This window comes from Lathyrus oleraceus, chromosome 7 (assembly GCF_024323335.1).
Source record: "Lathyrus oleraceus cultivar Zhongwan6 chromosome 7, CAAS_Psat_ZW6_1.0, whole genome shotgun sequence".
Classification (NCBI taxonomy): domain Eukaryota; kingdom Viridiplantae; phylum Streptophyta; class Magnoliopsida; order Fabales; family Fabaceae; genus Lathyrus; species Lathyrus oleraceus.
The window spans coordinates 277,013,020-277,031,128 of record NC_066585.1 but is presented as its reverse complement, the minus strand read 5'-3'; the positions used below and the strand labels follow the sequence as shown (position 1 = coordinate 277,031,128).

General features: G+C 42.7%; 1 protein-coding gene across 1 annotated transcript; it reads left to right on the top strand.

Moving 5' to 3' along the window:
• The first annotated feature begins 11,479 nt into the window (after positions 1–11,479).
• On the top strand, positions 11,480–13,483 carry LOC127103419 (uncharacterized). Its single transcript, XM_051040682.1, has 3 exons — positions 11,480–12,401; positions 12,528–12,874; positions 13,145–13,483. Exons 1-3 carry the CDS (start codon positions 11,480–11,482, stop codon positions 13,481–13,483), a joined length of 1,608 nt encoding a protein of 535 aa, XP_050896639.1.
• Positions 13,484–18,109: the final 4,626 nt, after the last annotated feature.

Sequence of the window (18,109 nt, the reverse complement as noted above, 5' to 3'; positions counted from 1 at the left end):
CGAAGAAATGGACGGTTTATTTTCTTCCTTGGCAAAAAGAGCATTCTCCACCTTGATAGTTTCAAATGCTTGACTTGGCGTTTCCCATATCTCACCGTCCATTTCCACATATTTGAACGATGATAGGTGGCTGACAAAGATGTCTTCCTCTCCACAAACTGTGACGACCTGCCCATCCCAGATGTACTTCAGTTTCTGGTGCAAAGTCGAGGTCACTGCCCCAACAGCATGTATCCATGGGCGACCCAATAGGCAACTGTATGCCGGCTGAATATCCATTACATAGAATACAGACTTAAACACCTCGGGCCCAATCTTCACCGGGAGCTCCACTTCTCCAAACACAACCCGCTTTGAGCCATCAAAAGCTCTAACTATCAGATCCGTGGGCGTCAAGATCAACCCTTCACAATCCAGCTTCGCCAGGGCTTTCTTTGGCAACACATTGAGCGATGAGCCGGTATCAACCAACACGTGCGAGAGCACGGCTCCTTTACACTCCATTGCAATGTGTAATGCCCTATTGTGATTCCGCCCATCCACAGTCAGATCCAAATCAGTGAATCCCAGCCCATGGTTGGCATTGACGTTTGACACCACCGTCTCCAACTGATTGATTGTTATTTCCTGGGGAACATAGGCTCTCTTCAGTATTTTCAATAAAGCCTCTCTATGCCCCTCGGAGCTCAGCAATAAGGACAAGATTGAGATCTTGGATGGAGTCTGTTGCAAGTGGTCAACAAGCTTGTACTCTGACTTCTTGATGATTCTCAAAAACTCTTCAGCTTCATCATCAAGTTCTCTTTCCGACCCACCAGGCGCCGGTGTCACCACAGGAGTACCCTCATTTACCACCTGCTTACCTCTTGCCCTGGCTAAAGCCTCGGCCTTATCTTTCTTTTCTCTCTCTCCATCCCCACTTCTCAAAGCGTTAGGTGCAAACAACTTTCCACTGCGAGTGAAACCACTGGGTCCGGCATTATCCACCTTGGAAACGATGGTTTCACCTGCAGTCTGATCCTCTAACTTCTCCCCATTACAATAGACCTCTCCACCATAATGCCACGGCACGACGTCATCATTGTCATAAGGAATTGGCCCGGGTACCGTGATGGTAACTGGAGCCGCATCTGCCAGCGTTGACAAATCAATCGGGTCAAAGTAAATAGTTATGGTGGAGACATCCTCTTTCCCCGAATCAATCTTCTCAAATCTGAGGCTTCCCTCATCCATCAGCCTCTGGACAGCCTCCCTCAATAAAACACATCCATCAGGAACAATGGTGCACGTAGCACAACAATCATCACAGCCCGGGAAGACCCCATTCTTCAACAGTTGTCTCTTGACCTCAGCCAATGGAGTCTTCAACTGATCCACATTCATCAGCCCAACGGTTCTACCATCTTCAGAAATTGCATTCACCCCCATTTGACCATGCGCGGGCATGGGATTAGCATTCACATTTGGAGATGGAGCAAAATTGATTGCCTTAGAATCCACCAGGTCCTGGACAACATGCTTAAAAGCTTTACAATTCTCCACATTGTGTCCAGGGTCACCAGAGTGGAATTCGCACTTGGCATTCTCTTCAAAACTGGCCGGCCTCTGGTCAGGTCTCAACGGAGCCAACGTCCTCAGCTGGACCAACCCCAAGTCTTTCAATTTCTTCAGCAAGAATGAGTAGGTCACAGGTGGTCTATCAAATTGACGATCATTCATTCGCCCTCTCACTAGATACTCGGCCCTCTGCGGTCTCTGTTGGAATGGTTGTCGTTGCTGTTGCGGTTGTTGTTGTTGCTGTTGTTGTGCGGGCGAATTATCAGCAGGAATTGTTACCGCAGCAGTGTGCTGGTAGTAACGATCCCTACCTTGTCCTCTCTGGGTATACACAACACTTGTATCACCCTCCTTCTTGCGTTGGCCATTACCAAAGGGCTTCTTCGATCCAGACGACGAAGCGTTACCCTGTATCTTCCCCATCTTTAACCAGCTTTCGATTCTTTCTCCGGCCACCACTATATCAGCGAAGTTGGTAACCGGGCATCCCACCATCCTCTCTGCAAACGTTCCCTGAAGGGTACCCATGAACAGATCAGACATTTCTCTATCCACCAGCGGAGGTTGGACTCGGGCAGCCAGCTCCCTCCACCTCTGTGCATATTCTTTAAACCCCTCATTAGGCTTCTGAGACATACCCTGCAATTGGGTACGGCTAGGAGCCATATCAGCATTAAATTGATATTGTTTAAAGAATGCATCACCAAGATCCTGCCAACTCTTGACATCAGATGACCTCAATTTGGTGTACCACTCCAAAGACCCCCCAGACAGACTGTCCTGGAAGAAATACATCCAAAGCTTTTGGTTCATTGTATAAGCAGAAATCTTTCGGACAAAAGCCTGGAGATGAGTTTCCGGGCAAGAACTCCCATTGTATTTATCAAACGCAGGCGCTTTAAACTTTTGCAGGATCACAATCCCCTCAACAAGCCCCATGTTCGACATGTTGACAACCCCCGGAGTAGCATAGCTTTCTAGAGCCCTGATTTTCTCCGCCAGCACCTGAATCTCCTTGTTTGGTGGTTGAACACCCCACTGACCAAACTGTTCATTCAGCATGGAGAATTGATCCGCTTCTTTGTCTTCCTCTCTATCCTCCTCAGCCCCAAAGAAAGGAGGAAACAGACTATCCTTCAGATTGTTGTTCACTGGACCCGGTCCATCGCCTGTAGCAGCACCAAAACCACCACCATTATTGATCACCACCCCAGTAATAGTCTTCTTTCTAAGATCTCCTCCATCTCTGGAACCACCCAGACCATTGTTGGACACACCTTCCTGGTTATTACCACTGTTGGCAGCCGAAGCCCGCTCGAGCTTTTCCACCTTATCAGCAAGTGCTTTCTGTCCCAGAGCCAACCCTTGCATGACATTGATCAGCTCACCCATTTTCTCCTTCAACTCGAGAATATCTGCGTTGGGTAGATCCATCAGCCTGGATGTGTTGCGCCTGGTAGGATATATGTGCGGACGTGCTACGTGCAAGGGAATGATTCTACGTGCGCGAGCAATGATTCCTGAAACAATCAAGCACGTTAGAAACTGACACCTGCAAAATAGAAGACAAGTTATTATGATTCATGCATGAATGCAATGTCTATCCATATGAGGAACACTTTGTCTTTCGATCCTGGTTTCATCGAGACAGATAATAATCCGACAGTAACATTCTGGCATCAATCATTTGGTTTCACCATACAGATCAGAGAGTTATGATTTAGCAAAGATATCACCCAACCATGTGTGTGCTATGTCAGTGTGCACAGGAAAGCAAATAAAGCTTGAAGATCAATCACTGAATGACAATAACCACTGTATATCAAAAGCGCACTGCACGTGCAAGAGTCATACATCAGGCCGATACAAATCAGATACAATTCTCCAGAATCAGAAAGAAAATACAAACAAGTGAATTCCGTCAACAGGCCTGACGGTAATCCAATACATGATAACAAAAGTCTACACTGAAGAAGGTCCCACAGATGGCTCTGCATCATCAACCATCTTGGTAAACTTCACAGCGAACCTGAGCTCAGTGTTCTCCTGTTGCAGCCTTCCTATCTCCTTCTGGTGAATCTTCATCTGTCTGAAGTAATGATCCCTCTCAGCAAGATAGTGATCTCTCTCAGCAATAATCTTCGCTTCCTCTGCTTCCCACTCCGTGGTCAGGACTTTGGCTCTAGCATCTCTCTGATTCTTCACAAGGATCTGCCTCCTCTTCTCATCTTCAATAACCCTCAAAGCTCTAGCTAACTTCTCCTTAGTGATGTCGTGCTCCTTTGTAGATGACTCCAAAGCTTGGCTGATCTTGCGGTAATAAGCGGTGTCTATCTCAAAGCGCTTCACCTCCATGGCATGTCTCTTATCCTAGTCTTCTATTTTCCCTTTGATTTCCTGATTAGCCATTTGGATTCTAGCAACACTCATCTCCAACTCAATCTTCTCTGCTTGCAGCTGATCTCTGGCTTTCTTCATCTCAAGGAACTCTTCCATGCTGACAGAAGAACGTGGCCCCTCAATCAAAGGACACCAAGGATCACCTCCAGGAAATGGTAAATGTGCGAGCTCAATCCTCTTCCTAAGCCAATCATCAAATGGAGGAAAAGACCTGCTATTAACCTTACCAAAAGGAACCTTGCCCTTCCTCTGAATGTTACGCCATGCTCCAGACACTTGCCTCAACTGTATCGGATTACCCTCAGCCGGGAAGTAGAAAGACTCCTGAATCTCGCACTCAAGAGGAGGAACCTTCACAGCAAATCCCATTTGTCTCTTAAGAAGCGTCGGGTTATAACTAATGCAACCCTGAACTCCTATAAGAGGCACATTGGGAAAGCTCCCACAACTGTAAATGAAGTTTCATCCAGCCATACCATTGTGAGTCCAAGCTATGTCCTTGGCTCGCAAACCCATCAACTTGGTCGCCCAATTAACCGTAGGATCAAGAGAAACAAAAGCACCTCTGGAAGGCAGATATCCCATGAACCACTTGTGCAACAGTTGAGCACAACATCTAATCAATCCCCCACGCCTCTTCTTGTTCCGATTATGGACCGAGTAATACACATCCCCAACCAAGGTAGGAATAGGATTCCTCTGCATAAACATCCGGATAGCATTAATGTCCACAAAGTTCTTCTGATTAGGGAACATGATGATCCCATAGATACTGACAGCAATCAAAGCACAAACGGCCCTCCAATTACCCACAACAACATGCTCCTTGGCTTTAGCCTCCAAGAGACTCAGATGGAAACCGGGCAACTTTCCCTTCTCCTTCAAACCCCCCTTGGTCACCTCTGGGCTCAAATAAAGAGCACGAGAAATCTCAACAACATCAAGTTCATCCTTAGTGACATAGAACGGAATCTGATCCCTGATCGGAAGACCCAGGATGCTGGCATAGTCCTCCATCAAAGGTCCCAACAGGTAATCCGGGAACACAAAGCACCTCAAGCCTGGGTCATAAAATTGGAGAAATGTATGGATGGCACTCTTATCTGTATCAGTAAGCCTGAAAACCACCTTCAGAATACCACCATAATTCTCACGGAACATCCCCACATGGTCAGGTGTAATCAATGCTATCATATCTGAAACAATCTCTGGATTGAAGAAACTGTAGACGACGTCATCTTTCAAGCCGGGCCTCATGTCTGAAACAAAGAAGTCTCTCAACCAGGATCTCGATCAAGAATGTCCCCTGCATATGGATAAACATGAGTTAGATGCAGATAAATGCAAAATGTGAATGATGCTGATGTATGAATGCAATATACTGTGCCATCCTCCAAGTCATCTGAACATCTGTACTGAAGCCCTGGTCTCTGAACTGATCACAACCATCTGAGGGAATATGTAACCACAAATCCAACTCGAGAGTTCCGAAATAAACGGAACCGAAAGATATACCACCATCATCACTGGAGAACCACTAGTCTGATAGCAACACAATCATCTGTACCAACCCAGGGAATCCTGAAATAAACGGATCCCCACTGATAAATATCACGGACAGAATTCCGGCGTCTCGGAAATAAATCCATAAATCCGACTTATAAATAAGACTCTGATCAATAACTGAACCATTAGTCATCATCAAAGTCACCATCAGAACATGCATCTGTAAGAATCAACCCTCCCCTCACAGGTGAATTCTAATCAGGTCATCCTAAGGCGGATAATGGTCTCGACAATCAGACAAGATACTCAACGGGTTTGCCCTTTCGGGTGTGCCGCTACAGCTCTCATAAGATCGTCTAAACCAAAGATCCGGGAAAGATCGATCACTGAAGTCAACAGCCCTAAAGAGATAACCCAACCAAAGTGGAATACTCCACCCGAAAGAGCTCACTCAGAAGAACCTCGTCCGGCTTGTGGTATGTCACATCGCAACAACATGTTGATCCAACATGTGAGGCAACGTGAGACCACACTAATCCTAGGTGTATACTCAGGCCTGGGTTTTAGCCCCACTCAGAACACCCACCCCAAATCAGAGGAACCAACCTGTACAGAGTCCAGCACAATGATAATATGATGCATGCAGACATATATGCAAATATATACAGTCACAGTGTAATAATCATAAATGCAATAAATAGAGCAGCAAAAGCAACCAAAACTACCCTAGAGAGCGCTAGGATTGACTCGCTTAGGGAAGATGGACCAGCAAGAGGTCAACTTCAAGGTCCCCAGCAGAGTCGCCAGCTGTCGCAACGCAAAAAACAACCGGCGGAAAAAAGACACACAAACAGAGCCGCCACCGTGCGTTATTTATCCCAAAAGAGGGAAATGAAACGCTCGAAGTAAACCTGGAAAGGAAATGGTCTTACGACCGGAGATTACAAGGATCGGGAGTCGGTTACGCAAGGGGAAGGTATTAGCACCCCTCACGTCCGTCGTACTCGACGGGATCCACGCTCAAGAGAATAGAATAAGGTTGCTAAATAAACTGCTCAAAGAATGCACAAACACTGGAATACAACACAGGTGAAAGACGGAGGAAGGTAACTCGGCAGGATGTCGCATCCTGGTCCTACGTAGTTTGTCAGAAACAAACATCAGAGTCAACGTAGTTCGGGGAAATGGGGAATGGGCTCGCTAGGATATCGCATCCCATGCCTACGTATCTCATCTGGAATGAGAATCAGAGCTACCGTAGTTCGGCTAACGCACGCCGAAAAAAAACACAACACAAAGACGCTGAGACGTCAAAAGAAACACACAACAGGAAATGGAATGCCAATCAATGGGCTTACATCCAACTCCGACAAATGAACACAAACAAGGAAACGGAATGCCAATGGCTGGACTTACATCAGACTCCAAGCACACAGCAAAACAAACGGGAAACCGAATGCCAATCGCTGGACTTACATCAGACTCCAAACAAAGAAACACCAACATGAAACTGAATGTCAATTACTGGACTTACTTCAGACTCCAAATACACCACAAATAGGAAACTGAATGCCAATCGCTGGGCTTACATTAGACTCCTAGCATACAACAAATAGGAAACGGAATGCCAATCGCTGGTCTTACATCCAACTCCTAACACACACAAAAAGGTTAACAGACTGACAAGCTAATAAGGAGTCTGGAACTCGAGCTTAATAGCTGTCACACAAACACCAAGCAGACGCTGAGACGTCAAAAGAAACAAACAGACTAAAAGGGAGTCGGGAACTCGGACCTGATAGTTGTCAAGCAAAACACACGCAAAAAAGAAAAGGTTGCCCGAAGAGATCTCGCACCATCTCCTGCCTACGTACCTCATCTGGTATGAGGATCAGGGCGACGTAGTTCCCCTCAACAGGGGAGAAACTTTCTCCTAACCAGAGACCGGGAAATAACAAACTAATAGGGAGACTGACTCGAGCCTAATAGTTGTCATGCAATCCACAATAGTCCTAGGTTGAGGTATCTGAACAGAACCTAACTCGCACAGGCAGCAAGTCAATTCAAACATCAAGTAAGCAAACATATAAGCACAGGAGAGCAAGCACACACACTATATGCAAACAAGTGGCTCATACAAGGCTGGGCTTTAGTTAAGGGGTCAAATCAACCTCGACAAACAAGCCAACTGGAAAGGGTGTCTGAGGCTCTTAACCACTGACATTGACCGTCAGGGTGAGCAGATGAAAGGTAATGAGGGTTGGACCTCTTAGCTCTTAACCCGGGCCTGGGTGAGCTTCAATCAATGAAAGTGTGAGAGTCCAGAATGTGGGACTCTACTCCACTTGACCGACTCTATATACAAGGATCTTGGGTGCTTATTCAAAATGCATCAGCACGTAGTGCGAGCAAAATGAAAGACTCAACTGAATAGCAGGGGATGGATTGCACATCCCTTCTATCTGCCAATGCCTCTTCACTTAGGAGGTCTTTACATGTACAAGGCACAAAGATAAACAAGCACAAACATTGCCTCTTAAGGAGGGCTTCAGACAGGTGCCTGCCAAAAACAACAGGTCTTCCAGACTACATGGAGATCAAGAGATTACCTAAGTGGTATGCCAACCACAAACCAAGCAAAGCAACTCAAACAATGAGTTAAAGCGGCTAAAGTACCTGTAAGAAAAGCTAAAACAGTCAATATTTACATTCAGACAAACAGACAACAGTCAATAGATCTCAACAGACAGACAAATCCAATATGCACAATGAGTAAGCCATAAGGCAAACAAACTAAATTGATTCACCATCCACAAGACCTACAAAACAGCAAGGTTAATCAACCAAAATAACTGGTATCTCAAGTGATGAGATCATATCAACCAATGTGGCTAATTGCTTGAAACTTGAAACACAAAGTCCAAAGGATGAGAACAAACCACTAGCTCAAAAGGCTAGGGTCAAAGGTGGGGCAAAAAGTCAAAACAGAACTGAATATTTAACATGAAGCAACTACATTCACTCAAGAACATGTCCTAAAAAGGACCAAGCCAAAATCATTAAGCAAATTCATTTCATGTGCAAGAGAAGGCAAAGGCAAATTCAAAGCTCACAAGTGATCATCATGAATCAAAATTCTATATCAAAACAGAAATGACTCAAACAATTCTAGAAATTTTTATGAGCATTCAACACATCAAACACAATCATCATACCAAAAATCAGCATCATCAAAGTTCAATTGATATGGAAATGAAAATGCATAAGCAAACCATCCAATTGTGTGACACAAATTGTCACACCTAATATCCATGTGTCTAAAACAGAAATGAAAAATGAGAAAAATACACAACCAAGCCTCAAAAATCCATCAACATGTTAGGAATCAGTGTACCAAATTTCAAGTCAATTGGCCAATGTATGAGCATTTCACATTAGTTTGAATGAAGCAATGTCCAAATGTATACATGTTCTATCAATCCAACACAATTTATTTTCCAGAAATGATAAAATCCTAAAATCAACACCATAAAATTCTAGACATTCCATGGATCATGCTGCAAAAAATTTGGAATTAATTGGATGATTATTCTATTTTTTAGGATTTTTCAAAGTTGGAAGAAAAATGAAATAACATGTGACAAAGTATATGAAGAAATTGGAGGGAAATGAAGAAATGGAAATTAATTTGAAAAAAGTGTCCTCAGCTGAAATCGAAGCGTGTGCGCGCGCCTGAAACAGACAAAACCCTAGCGCTGGTACGCGTAAGGTCAAAAACACAGCAGGCGGTACGCGTATGGTACGCGTACGGTGCGTGGTGGTTTCCACCGTCTTCTTCGCGAAGACGGTGGTGCTACAGTGATCATCATCAAATTTTTTTCAGAATCGCGTGAAATGCATACCAAACGAAAGCTCATGCTATGTACATTACAGATCAATCACTAACTAAGCCTAATTCATCACCAATCATGAGAATCGATCAAAAACATTTTGACATGTCAAACTTTAATTCACTATATCTCAGCCATTTCTTAACCAAATCACATGAATTTTAGCTCAGATTAACCAGCAAGCAAGGATCTACAAGATTATACACATAAAACAGAGAATTATGCTACTCGAAAATCTGACCTCTTGAAGAGCAGTAGCTGAATTCTGGTGATTCAAGGCTTGGCACGTGCGCAAATCCACTCCTGATCACTTGTTATGAAGCTTGATGAAGAAATTGGAGCTTGTAGTGGCTTAGATCTTGCTCAAATCTGAACTTCCATGCTTGTGTTCTTGAACTTGCACCATACGAATCTTGTCCAAATTTGACGATCCAATGCTTGATCTACACTAAATCAGTACCAGAGAACAAGAATATGAAAGAAAATCAAAGGCCTATGTGGAAGAAATTTGAATTTGGATGAAGAGAAATTTTGGAGGGAAGTTGAATTTGAGATCTAGAATTTGAGATCCTTGACAATTCTGTTATGATTTGGTTTATATATGCTCTACTAATCACATCCAAATTAGAATTAGGCATGAGTTAATTAGGATTAGTTAAAATGAGAGGTGTTTTGCAAATTTGGAAAAGTGTGGTGCATGGCCTAATTTGGACGTGAATAGTAACATGCAAGCATCCAATTTCACTCAAAATCACCTAATGAACACAATGGAAATGGTATTTTGTTCCCATGATGCACCAATTTCAAATTTCTCAATCTCCCTCCAAAATTCACTTGAATTAGCACATGAGCATAGGATTAAATTTCATGCAATGCAAGATTGGATTTGAAAAGCCTAGGTCAAGACAAGAATTTTGCAAAAAGAGTGGCTTCATTTGGAGTTTTGAATCAAAAGTTATGGCACTTTGAAGTTCCATGCATACTTCATGATCATTTGCTCATATCTCCTCAACCATTCATCATAAATTCATGATCTTGGACTTTTTGGAAATGGGAGAGAAATATCTTCAACTTTCATGTTCAACAAAATTTCATTTGAAGCTTCTTTGATGATGTAAGATCAAGTTGAATTGGAACCAAAAACTTTCCATTTTTGGAAACTTTCAATTACAGGTCACTTTCCATTTTTGGAAACTTTTGCCATGACCTCAAATTCTTCAAGACATATATTTGTAATGATGAATAAGCCTCTTTGAACATGAATGAGATGCAAAAAAAATCAATTTCCCAGTTCAAAACCCACAGTTGACTTTCTGTTGACTTTCTGGTTGACAAATGACTCAGAAGTGCTCTGATCAGCTTGAGCCTCAACCACTTGAGGAACTGGCTCCAAAATGAAACCCTAGCTCTTGTAAGCTTCACATAATAATCATATGATCCTCATCCAAGCAAATAACCTCATCTCCTTGAAAATCACTGACTGGAAGAATGGCACTGATTAGGGTTAACCAGAGGTCAAAACCCTAATCTAGAGGAATCTGAGCATGGACAATAAACCCCTTGATAAGGACATAACCATGATGATGATGACATATCCTTGTAAACAAGATAATGCTCAACCTCTTGAAGGATCAAGAAAACCCTAATTGAAGCACAAACCTCAGATGATGGAACATCAATCCAGTAAGACCCTCAGGCTTGAATCTCTTAACCTCTCTATCTTCTGAGAAAGACTTAGGAGGATGACTTATTTCTTTTCACATGATATGCAATATGCTAATTCCTAATGTTCTAAAAAATGAAATGCAATATGCTAAGCTAGTCCCTAGAAGAGGAGGGCAAATTTGAGGTGTTACACTTATTATCAGTACCCTTACGTAGCGGCTACTCAATATCCAACCATGCCTTACCGTCCAATTGCTCCTGTTCCTATTCCAACTCCGGTACCTCACTATCAAGTTCCAGTTCCTCAATATCAAGCTCCACAACCTTAGTTCCAGGCTCCTCCACCTCAACATCAACAGAGAAATCAACAGAATAATCAACCACGTCCAGTTCAGCAGCAACGACCAAACCACCAGAGGCCATATCAACAGTACAATAATGTGAATACCACTCCTATCCAAATGACTTACACTCAATTGCTACCGTATCTGATTCATAATGGGATTGTCGTGCCAAGGGCATTACCTCCAATGCCGAAGCCGCATAAGCCTTGGTATGATGAGAATGCTAGATGTGCCTTTCATGCTAATTCAGAGGGTCATACAACAGAGAATTGCAAGGTGTTAAAGCTTCGGGTCCAAGAGTTGATAGATCAGAAAGTATTGTCTTTTGCTGATGTTCCAAATGTGGGGAACAATCCTTTGCCTAAACATGATAGTTCAGGTGTCAATGCTATAGAAAGTTCAACTGATGATGGATTGATAAAGGATGTGTTCAAGTTGAAGACTCTTTTAACAGTGGTCCATGCTAGATTGATGGAAGCAGAATTGATGAATGGAATACATGATAATTGTGTGGTGTGTTCGTCCAACCCTGATCAGTGTGGTGAATTCAAAATTTATCTTCAACGTTTGATGGATGAGCGGGTTATTCAGTTCACTAGAGCAAAGATTGATGAGGACGTTGCTGTGATTGTGCCTGTGTTTGATCAAGAGAGGCTTCCCAAGCCTTTTGTGGTCCCTTATCAGAGAAATGTTGACCTAGAGCCACTGAAGAAAATTGAGCCCATGGTTATCCATGTTCCCGCTCCATTCTCATTTGACAATACGAAAGCAGTGCCTTGGAACTATGAGCCTGTAGTTTATGTGGGTAACAAACCAGTAATCTTGAAAGAGCCAGACGTGACTAACATCGCTGGAGCTAGTGGTGTGACTCAAAGTGGAAGGGTTTTCGCTCCTGAAGTGATCCCAAACAAAGAAAGTGCACCAACAGTTGAACTAACAAAGGGGAAAGAGGTAAATCCTCCAGAAGCAGGAGAAGGCTCATCTAAGAAAGCAGTGACTACTGAAGAGGATAGAGAATTCTTGATGATCATCAAGAAGAGTGATTACAAGGTCGTAGATCAGCTCAACCAGACTCCTTCAAAAATCTCCATTCTTTCTCTACTTATGAGTTCTGAGGCTCATAGGACTGCTCTATTAAATTTCTTGAACGAAGCTTATGTGGCAGAAGACATTAGTGTTATTCAGTTTGATAATGTGGTTGCTAATCTCAATGCTAGTAGTTGTTTGATGTTCACTGATGATGATTTACCCCCTAATGGGCGAGAACATAATATGGCGCTTCATATCTCCATTCAGTGTACAGATGTCACTTTGGCTCGAGTACTGGTAGATACAGGTTCATCCTTGAACGTGTTACCTAAGACTACCCTGGCACAATTTAATATTGAAGGGGTGCAGATGAGACCCAGTGCTTTGATAGTGAAAGCTTTTGATGGGTCTAAGCGAACAGTTATTGGGGAGATTGACCTCCCAATCCTGATTGGTCCTCAAACTTTCCGTATTACCTTCCAGGTAATGGATATTAGGCCTGCCTATAGTTGTCTGTTAGGTAGACCTTGGATCCATGCTGCTGGAGCTGTCACCTCGACACTTCACCAGAAGCTGAAGTTTGTTACTTCTAGTAAGTTGGTATCAGTATCCGGAGAGGAAGATATTTTTGTCAGCCATTTGACTTGTTTCAGATACATTGAAGTAGGTGAAGACATTGTTGAAACTCCTCTCCAAGCCCTTGAAGTGGTCAATGTGGTCCAGACTAAGCCGAAACTTGTTGAAGAACCCAAGGGGGTCATGACCTCGTGGAAGAGTGTGAAAGCTGCAATTGAAGCTGGTTGCCCTGGAAGTTGGGGCACAGTGATTGAATTACCAGAGAAGAAAGACAAGTGTGGATTAGGATATCAGCCGTCTATTGAACTTTTCAAAGATCAGAAGATACATCAGGGGAAGGTTCCTAGCATCCAGGAAATATTCTCCAAAGCTGGTTTCCGAAGTGATGATCAAGTGAATGCTCTTGAAGATGAAGATCCAGATTTGTCCAAGATGGTGTTTCGTGGACCTCCGGATGCCGCTCTCACTAACTGGAAGGCAACAGATGTTCCGGATATAGTTTCTTTTTCAAAGTAATTTATTGTTTTCTAAAAACATCCAATGCCACGCCCAAGGCATATGGATAGCTTTGTAGGGCCCATTTTGTGTTAATATTTAAGCCTTATCATCAATACAAAGCACATTTTTTGAGATCCCTGTCTTTCATCTTTTTAATTTTTTTACAAACAAACAAACAACAAAATTAAAAAATGGCAATTTTGATTTCACATCACTTTCATTTTTCAAAATCTTCCGCTAAAAAGAAAAAATCATTTCCATGCAGATCATTAATAACTGGATCCATTGTACACGACAATGCTATAGTTCCCTATGACTTCGACCTCCCGATTAACCAAGTTGAAGAGGATGGTAAGGAAGACTGTGAGCTCCCAGAAGAGTTGACCAGACTTTTGAAACAAGAGGAAAAGATGATTCAGCCTCATCAGGAACCAGTGGATGTGATCAATCTGGGGACTGAGGAGGATAGAAAGGAAGTCAAGGTCGGAACTGCTTTGAAAAAAAGTGTGAAGGAGGAACTAGTCAAGCTACTACATGAATATGTGGATGTGTTTGCTTGGTCATATCAGGATATGCCAGGACTCGACACCGACATAGTTGTGCACAAGCTGCCGTTGAAGCCGGAATGCCCGCCCATCAAGCAGAAGTTGAGAAGAACTCGACCAGACATGGCTGTCAAGATCAGAGAAGAGGTCAAGAAGCAGTTTGGTGCAGGTTTTCTAGCTGTTGCAACTTACCCGCAGTGGATTGCTAATATTGTGCCAGTTCCGAAGAAAGATGGAAAAGTTCGAATGTGTGTAGACTACAGAGACCTGAATAGAGCTAGTCCCAAAGATGATTTTCCTTTACCTCACATTGATGTATTGGTAGATAACACAGCTCAGTTCTCTGTATTCTCCTTCATGGACGGATTCTCAGGATATAATCAGATTAAAATGTCTCCCGAAGATATGGAGAAAACAACCTTCATTACACCATGGGGAACTTTCTGTTATAAGGTAATGCCTTTCGGCCTGAAAAATGCTGGGGCAACCTATCAAAGGGCCATGGTGACTCTTTTCCATGATATGATACATAAGGAGATTGAAGTCTATGTGGATGACATGATTGCCAAGTCTCAGACAGAAGAGGGGCATGTTATTCATCTGAAGAAGTTGTTTGTAAGATTGAGGAAATATAGACTGCGCTTAAACCCTGCTAAATGCACTTTTGGAGTCAGATTTGCAAAGCTTCTAGGATTCATTGTGAGCCAGAGAGGCATAGAAGTTGATCCTGACAAAGTCAAAGCTATTCAAGATATGCCAGCACCTCGGACAGAGAAGCAAGTCCGTGGTTTCTTGGGCAGATTGAACTATATTTCCAGATTCATCTCGCATCTGACAGCCACTTGCGAGCCAATATTCAAGTTGTTGAGAAAAGATTAAGTCGTTAGGTGGAACGATGATTGCCAGAGTGCATTCGATAAAATCAAACAGTGTCTGCAAGAACCACCAATCTTAGTGCCACCAGTTCCAGGAAGGCCTCTCATTATGTATTTGATAGTACTCGATGAATCCATGGGATGTGTACTGGGGCAACATGATGAGACAGGTAGAAAAGAGCATGCTATCTACTACCTGAGCAAGAAGTTTATAGAATGTGAAGTTAGGTACTCCATGCTAGAAAAGACTTGTTGTGCATTGGCATGGGCCGCTCTTCGTCTGAGACAGTATATGATTTGTCATACAACAATGTTAATATCCAAGATGGATCCCATCAAGTACATCTTCGAGAAACCGGGATTAACTGGCAGAATCGCTCGTTGGCAAATGTTGTTATCAGAGTATGACATTCAGTATGTAACTCAGAAGGCCATTAAGGGTAGTGTGTTATCAGAGTACCTTGCGCACCAGCCAGTGGAGGACTATCAATCAATGAGACTCGATTTCCCAGATGAAGACGTCATGTACATAAGAGACTATGAGATTCCAAGCCCGAAAGAAGGACCCGAACCAGGATCGCGGTGGACGCTCGTGTTCGATGGTGCCTCAAATGCGTTGGGTAACGGAATTGGGGTTGTTATAACTTCTCCAAAGGATTTTCATCTTCCCTTCACGGCAAGGTTATGTTTCAAATGCACCAATAACATGGCGGAGTATGAAGCATGTATCTTGGGAATCGAAGCAGCTATTGACCTAAGAGTCAAGATTCTTGAGGTGTATGGAGACTCAGCACTTGTCATCTATCAAATCAAAGGAGATTGGGAGACCCGCCATCCCAATTTGATCCCATACCGAGAGCATGTCATGAAGATGATCCCCTACTTTGATGAGATTAATTTCCATCATATTCCTAGGGAGGAGAATCAGCTAGCTGATGCCTTGGCTACTCTATCATCTATGTTCAAGGTCAAGTGGGCTAACGAATCACCTGCTATTACAATTCAACGTCTAGACGAGCCAGCACATTGCTTGGTAGTTGAAGCAGAAACAAATGGCAAGCCTTGGTTTTATGACATCAAACGATATCTTGAGAAGCACGAGTATCCAAATGATGTATCCATCACAGACAAAAAGACCTTAAGAAAGTTATCAGCCAATTTCTTCCTAAGTGGTGGTGTTCTATACAAAAGAAACTTTGATTTAGTTCTGCTCAGATGCGTGGATAGACACGAAGCCGACCTACTCATCAAAGAAATCCACGAAGGTTCTTTCGGCATTCATGCAAACGGACATGCAATGGCAAAGAAAATCCTTAGAGCTGGTTACTATTGGTTGACAATGGAAACAAATTGTTACCACTATGCCAGGAAATACCACAAGTGCCAAATTTATGCTGACAAGGTGCACGTGCCACCTACTCCTCTGAATGTTTTATCAGCTCCATGGCCATTCTAAATGTGGGGCATAGACATGATTTGTATGATTGAGCCTAAAGCTGCAAATGGACATCGATTCATTCTGGTTGCCATTGACTACTTCACTAAGTGGGTAGAAGCAGCTTCTTATGCCAATGTGACAAAGCAAGTCGTCACTCGGTTTATTAAGAGATAATTTGTCGCTACGGAACTTCTAGCAAGATTATCACTGATAATGGATTAAATCTGAATAATAAGATGATGAAGGAGTTGTGCGAGAATTTCAAGATTGAACATCATAACTCGTCACCTTATAGGCCAAAGATGAACGGAGCTGTAGAGGCAGCTAACAAGAATATCAAGAAGATCATTCAGAAGATGGTGAAAACTTATAAAGATTGGCACGAGATGCTACCCTTTGCTTTGCACGGATATCGAACAACTGTTCGCACTTCAACAGGGGCAACCCCTTTCTCACTAGTCTATGGCATGGAGGCTGTGCTACCGATAGAAGTTGAGATCCCCTCGTTGAGAGTCTTGATGGAGACAGAATTAGAAGAAACAGAATGGATTCAAACCAGATTTGACCAGCTCAATCTAATCGAAGAAAAGAGGATGACAGCGTTGTGTCATGGTCATTTATATCAGAGGAGACTCAAGTGGGCATTTGACAGGAATGTCCGACCTCGAGAGTTTAATGTAGGTGAACTAGTTTTGAAAAAGATAATCTCCCTCCAGAAGGATTCACGTGGCAAGTGGATTCCAAACTATGAAGGACCATTTGTGGTGAAGAAAGCTTTCTCTGGTGGAGCTTTAGTTCTCACAAACATGGACGGAGAAGAGTTGACACACCCCATCAATTCTGATGCAGTCAGAAAGTATTATGCCTAAGAAAAAGAGATGGATAATAAAAGCTCGCTAAGTTGAGAACCCGAAAGGGCAACTTAGGTAAAAAATGAGCATCCCGGTGAGTTAAAAACCCGAAAGGGCGGCTCAGGCAAAAATTAGGGATAAACAAAAATATTAAGCCCGGTAAGTCGAAAACCCGAAAGGGCGACTTAAGCAAAAAAGGGTCAAATCTCCCGGTGAACTAAAACTCTTAAGGAGCAGTTCGCGCAAAAGTTAGGGAATATCCAAAGGCATAATACTGCAGCGACATAAGTCAACATTGCAACAAAGCTCAGATGGAAGAAAACAGTCCAATTACCATCTCCAAAAGCAAAGTAATGAGGACTAGAGGATATAGGGGAAAGTAGCAAAGTTGTATTTCGTTGGAAAATCAGTTAAATTTTTGTTGCCATTTACTTGCTTTCTTTCTCTGTAATCTCCTCTTAGAGGGGTTTACATCTTCATGAACCCCATGTATGAGTTATTCTTCTCATCAAATAAAATTGTTCAATTGAACATTGCTTTACCAATTATTTATGTTTTTCTGCTTAATGTCGCCTTTTATTTTTGATAAGATAAAAACATTAAAATAGTGGAAACGACAAAGCTTTTGAAAGCTTTAATTTGTTTTGATTTTGAAAGTATAAAAGGAATTTTTGTTGGTTTACAATAATGCATCTGGTTCACAAGACGTGGGACATTTCCTAGATCATTGTAATCTAAAGCAAGTTTGAAATGGATTTTCTTCCAGAAGCAAGAAGTCCTCATTGGAGCCCGCTTGGCGGAAAAGCAGAAATCAGAATTTATCGCAACAAGAATCATCTTCATGATGACAAAACTATCCAAGACAAGACGTTGGGGAATCCGAGCTTGATACCCACAGAATGCATAAACTAATATATTCATGCATTCACATTCAT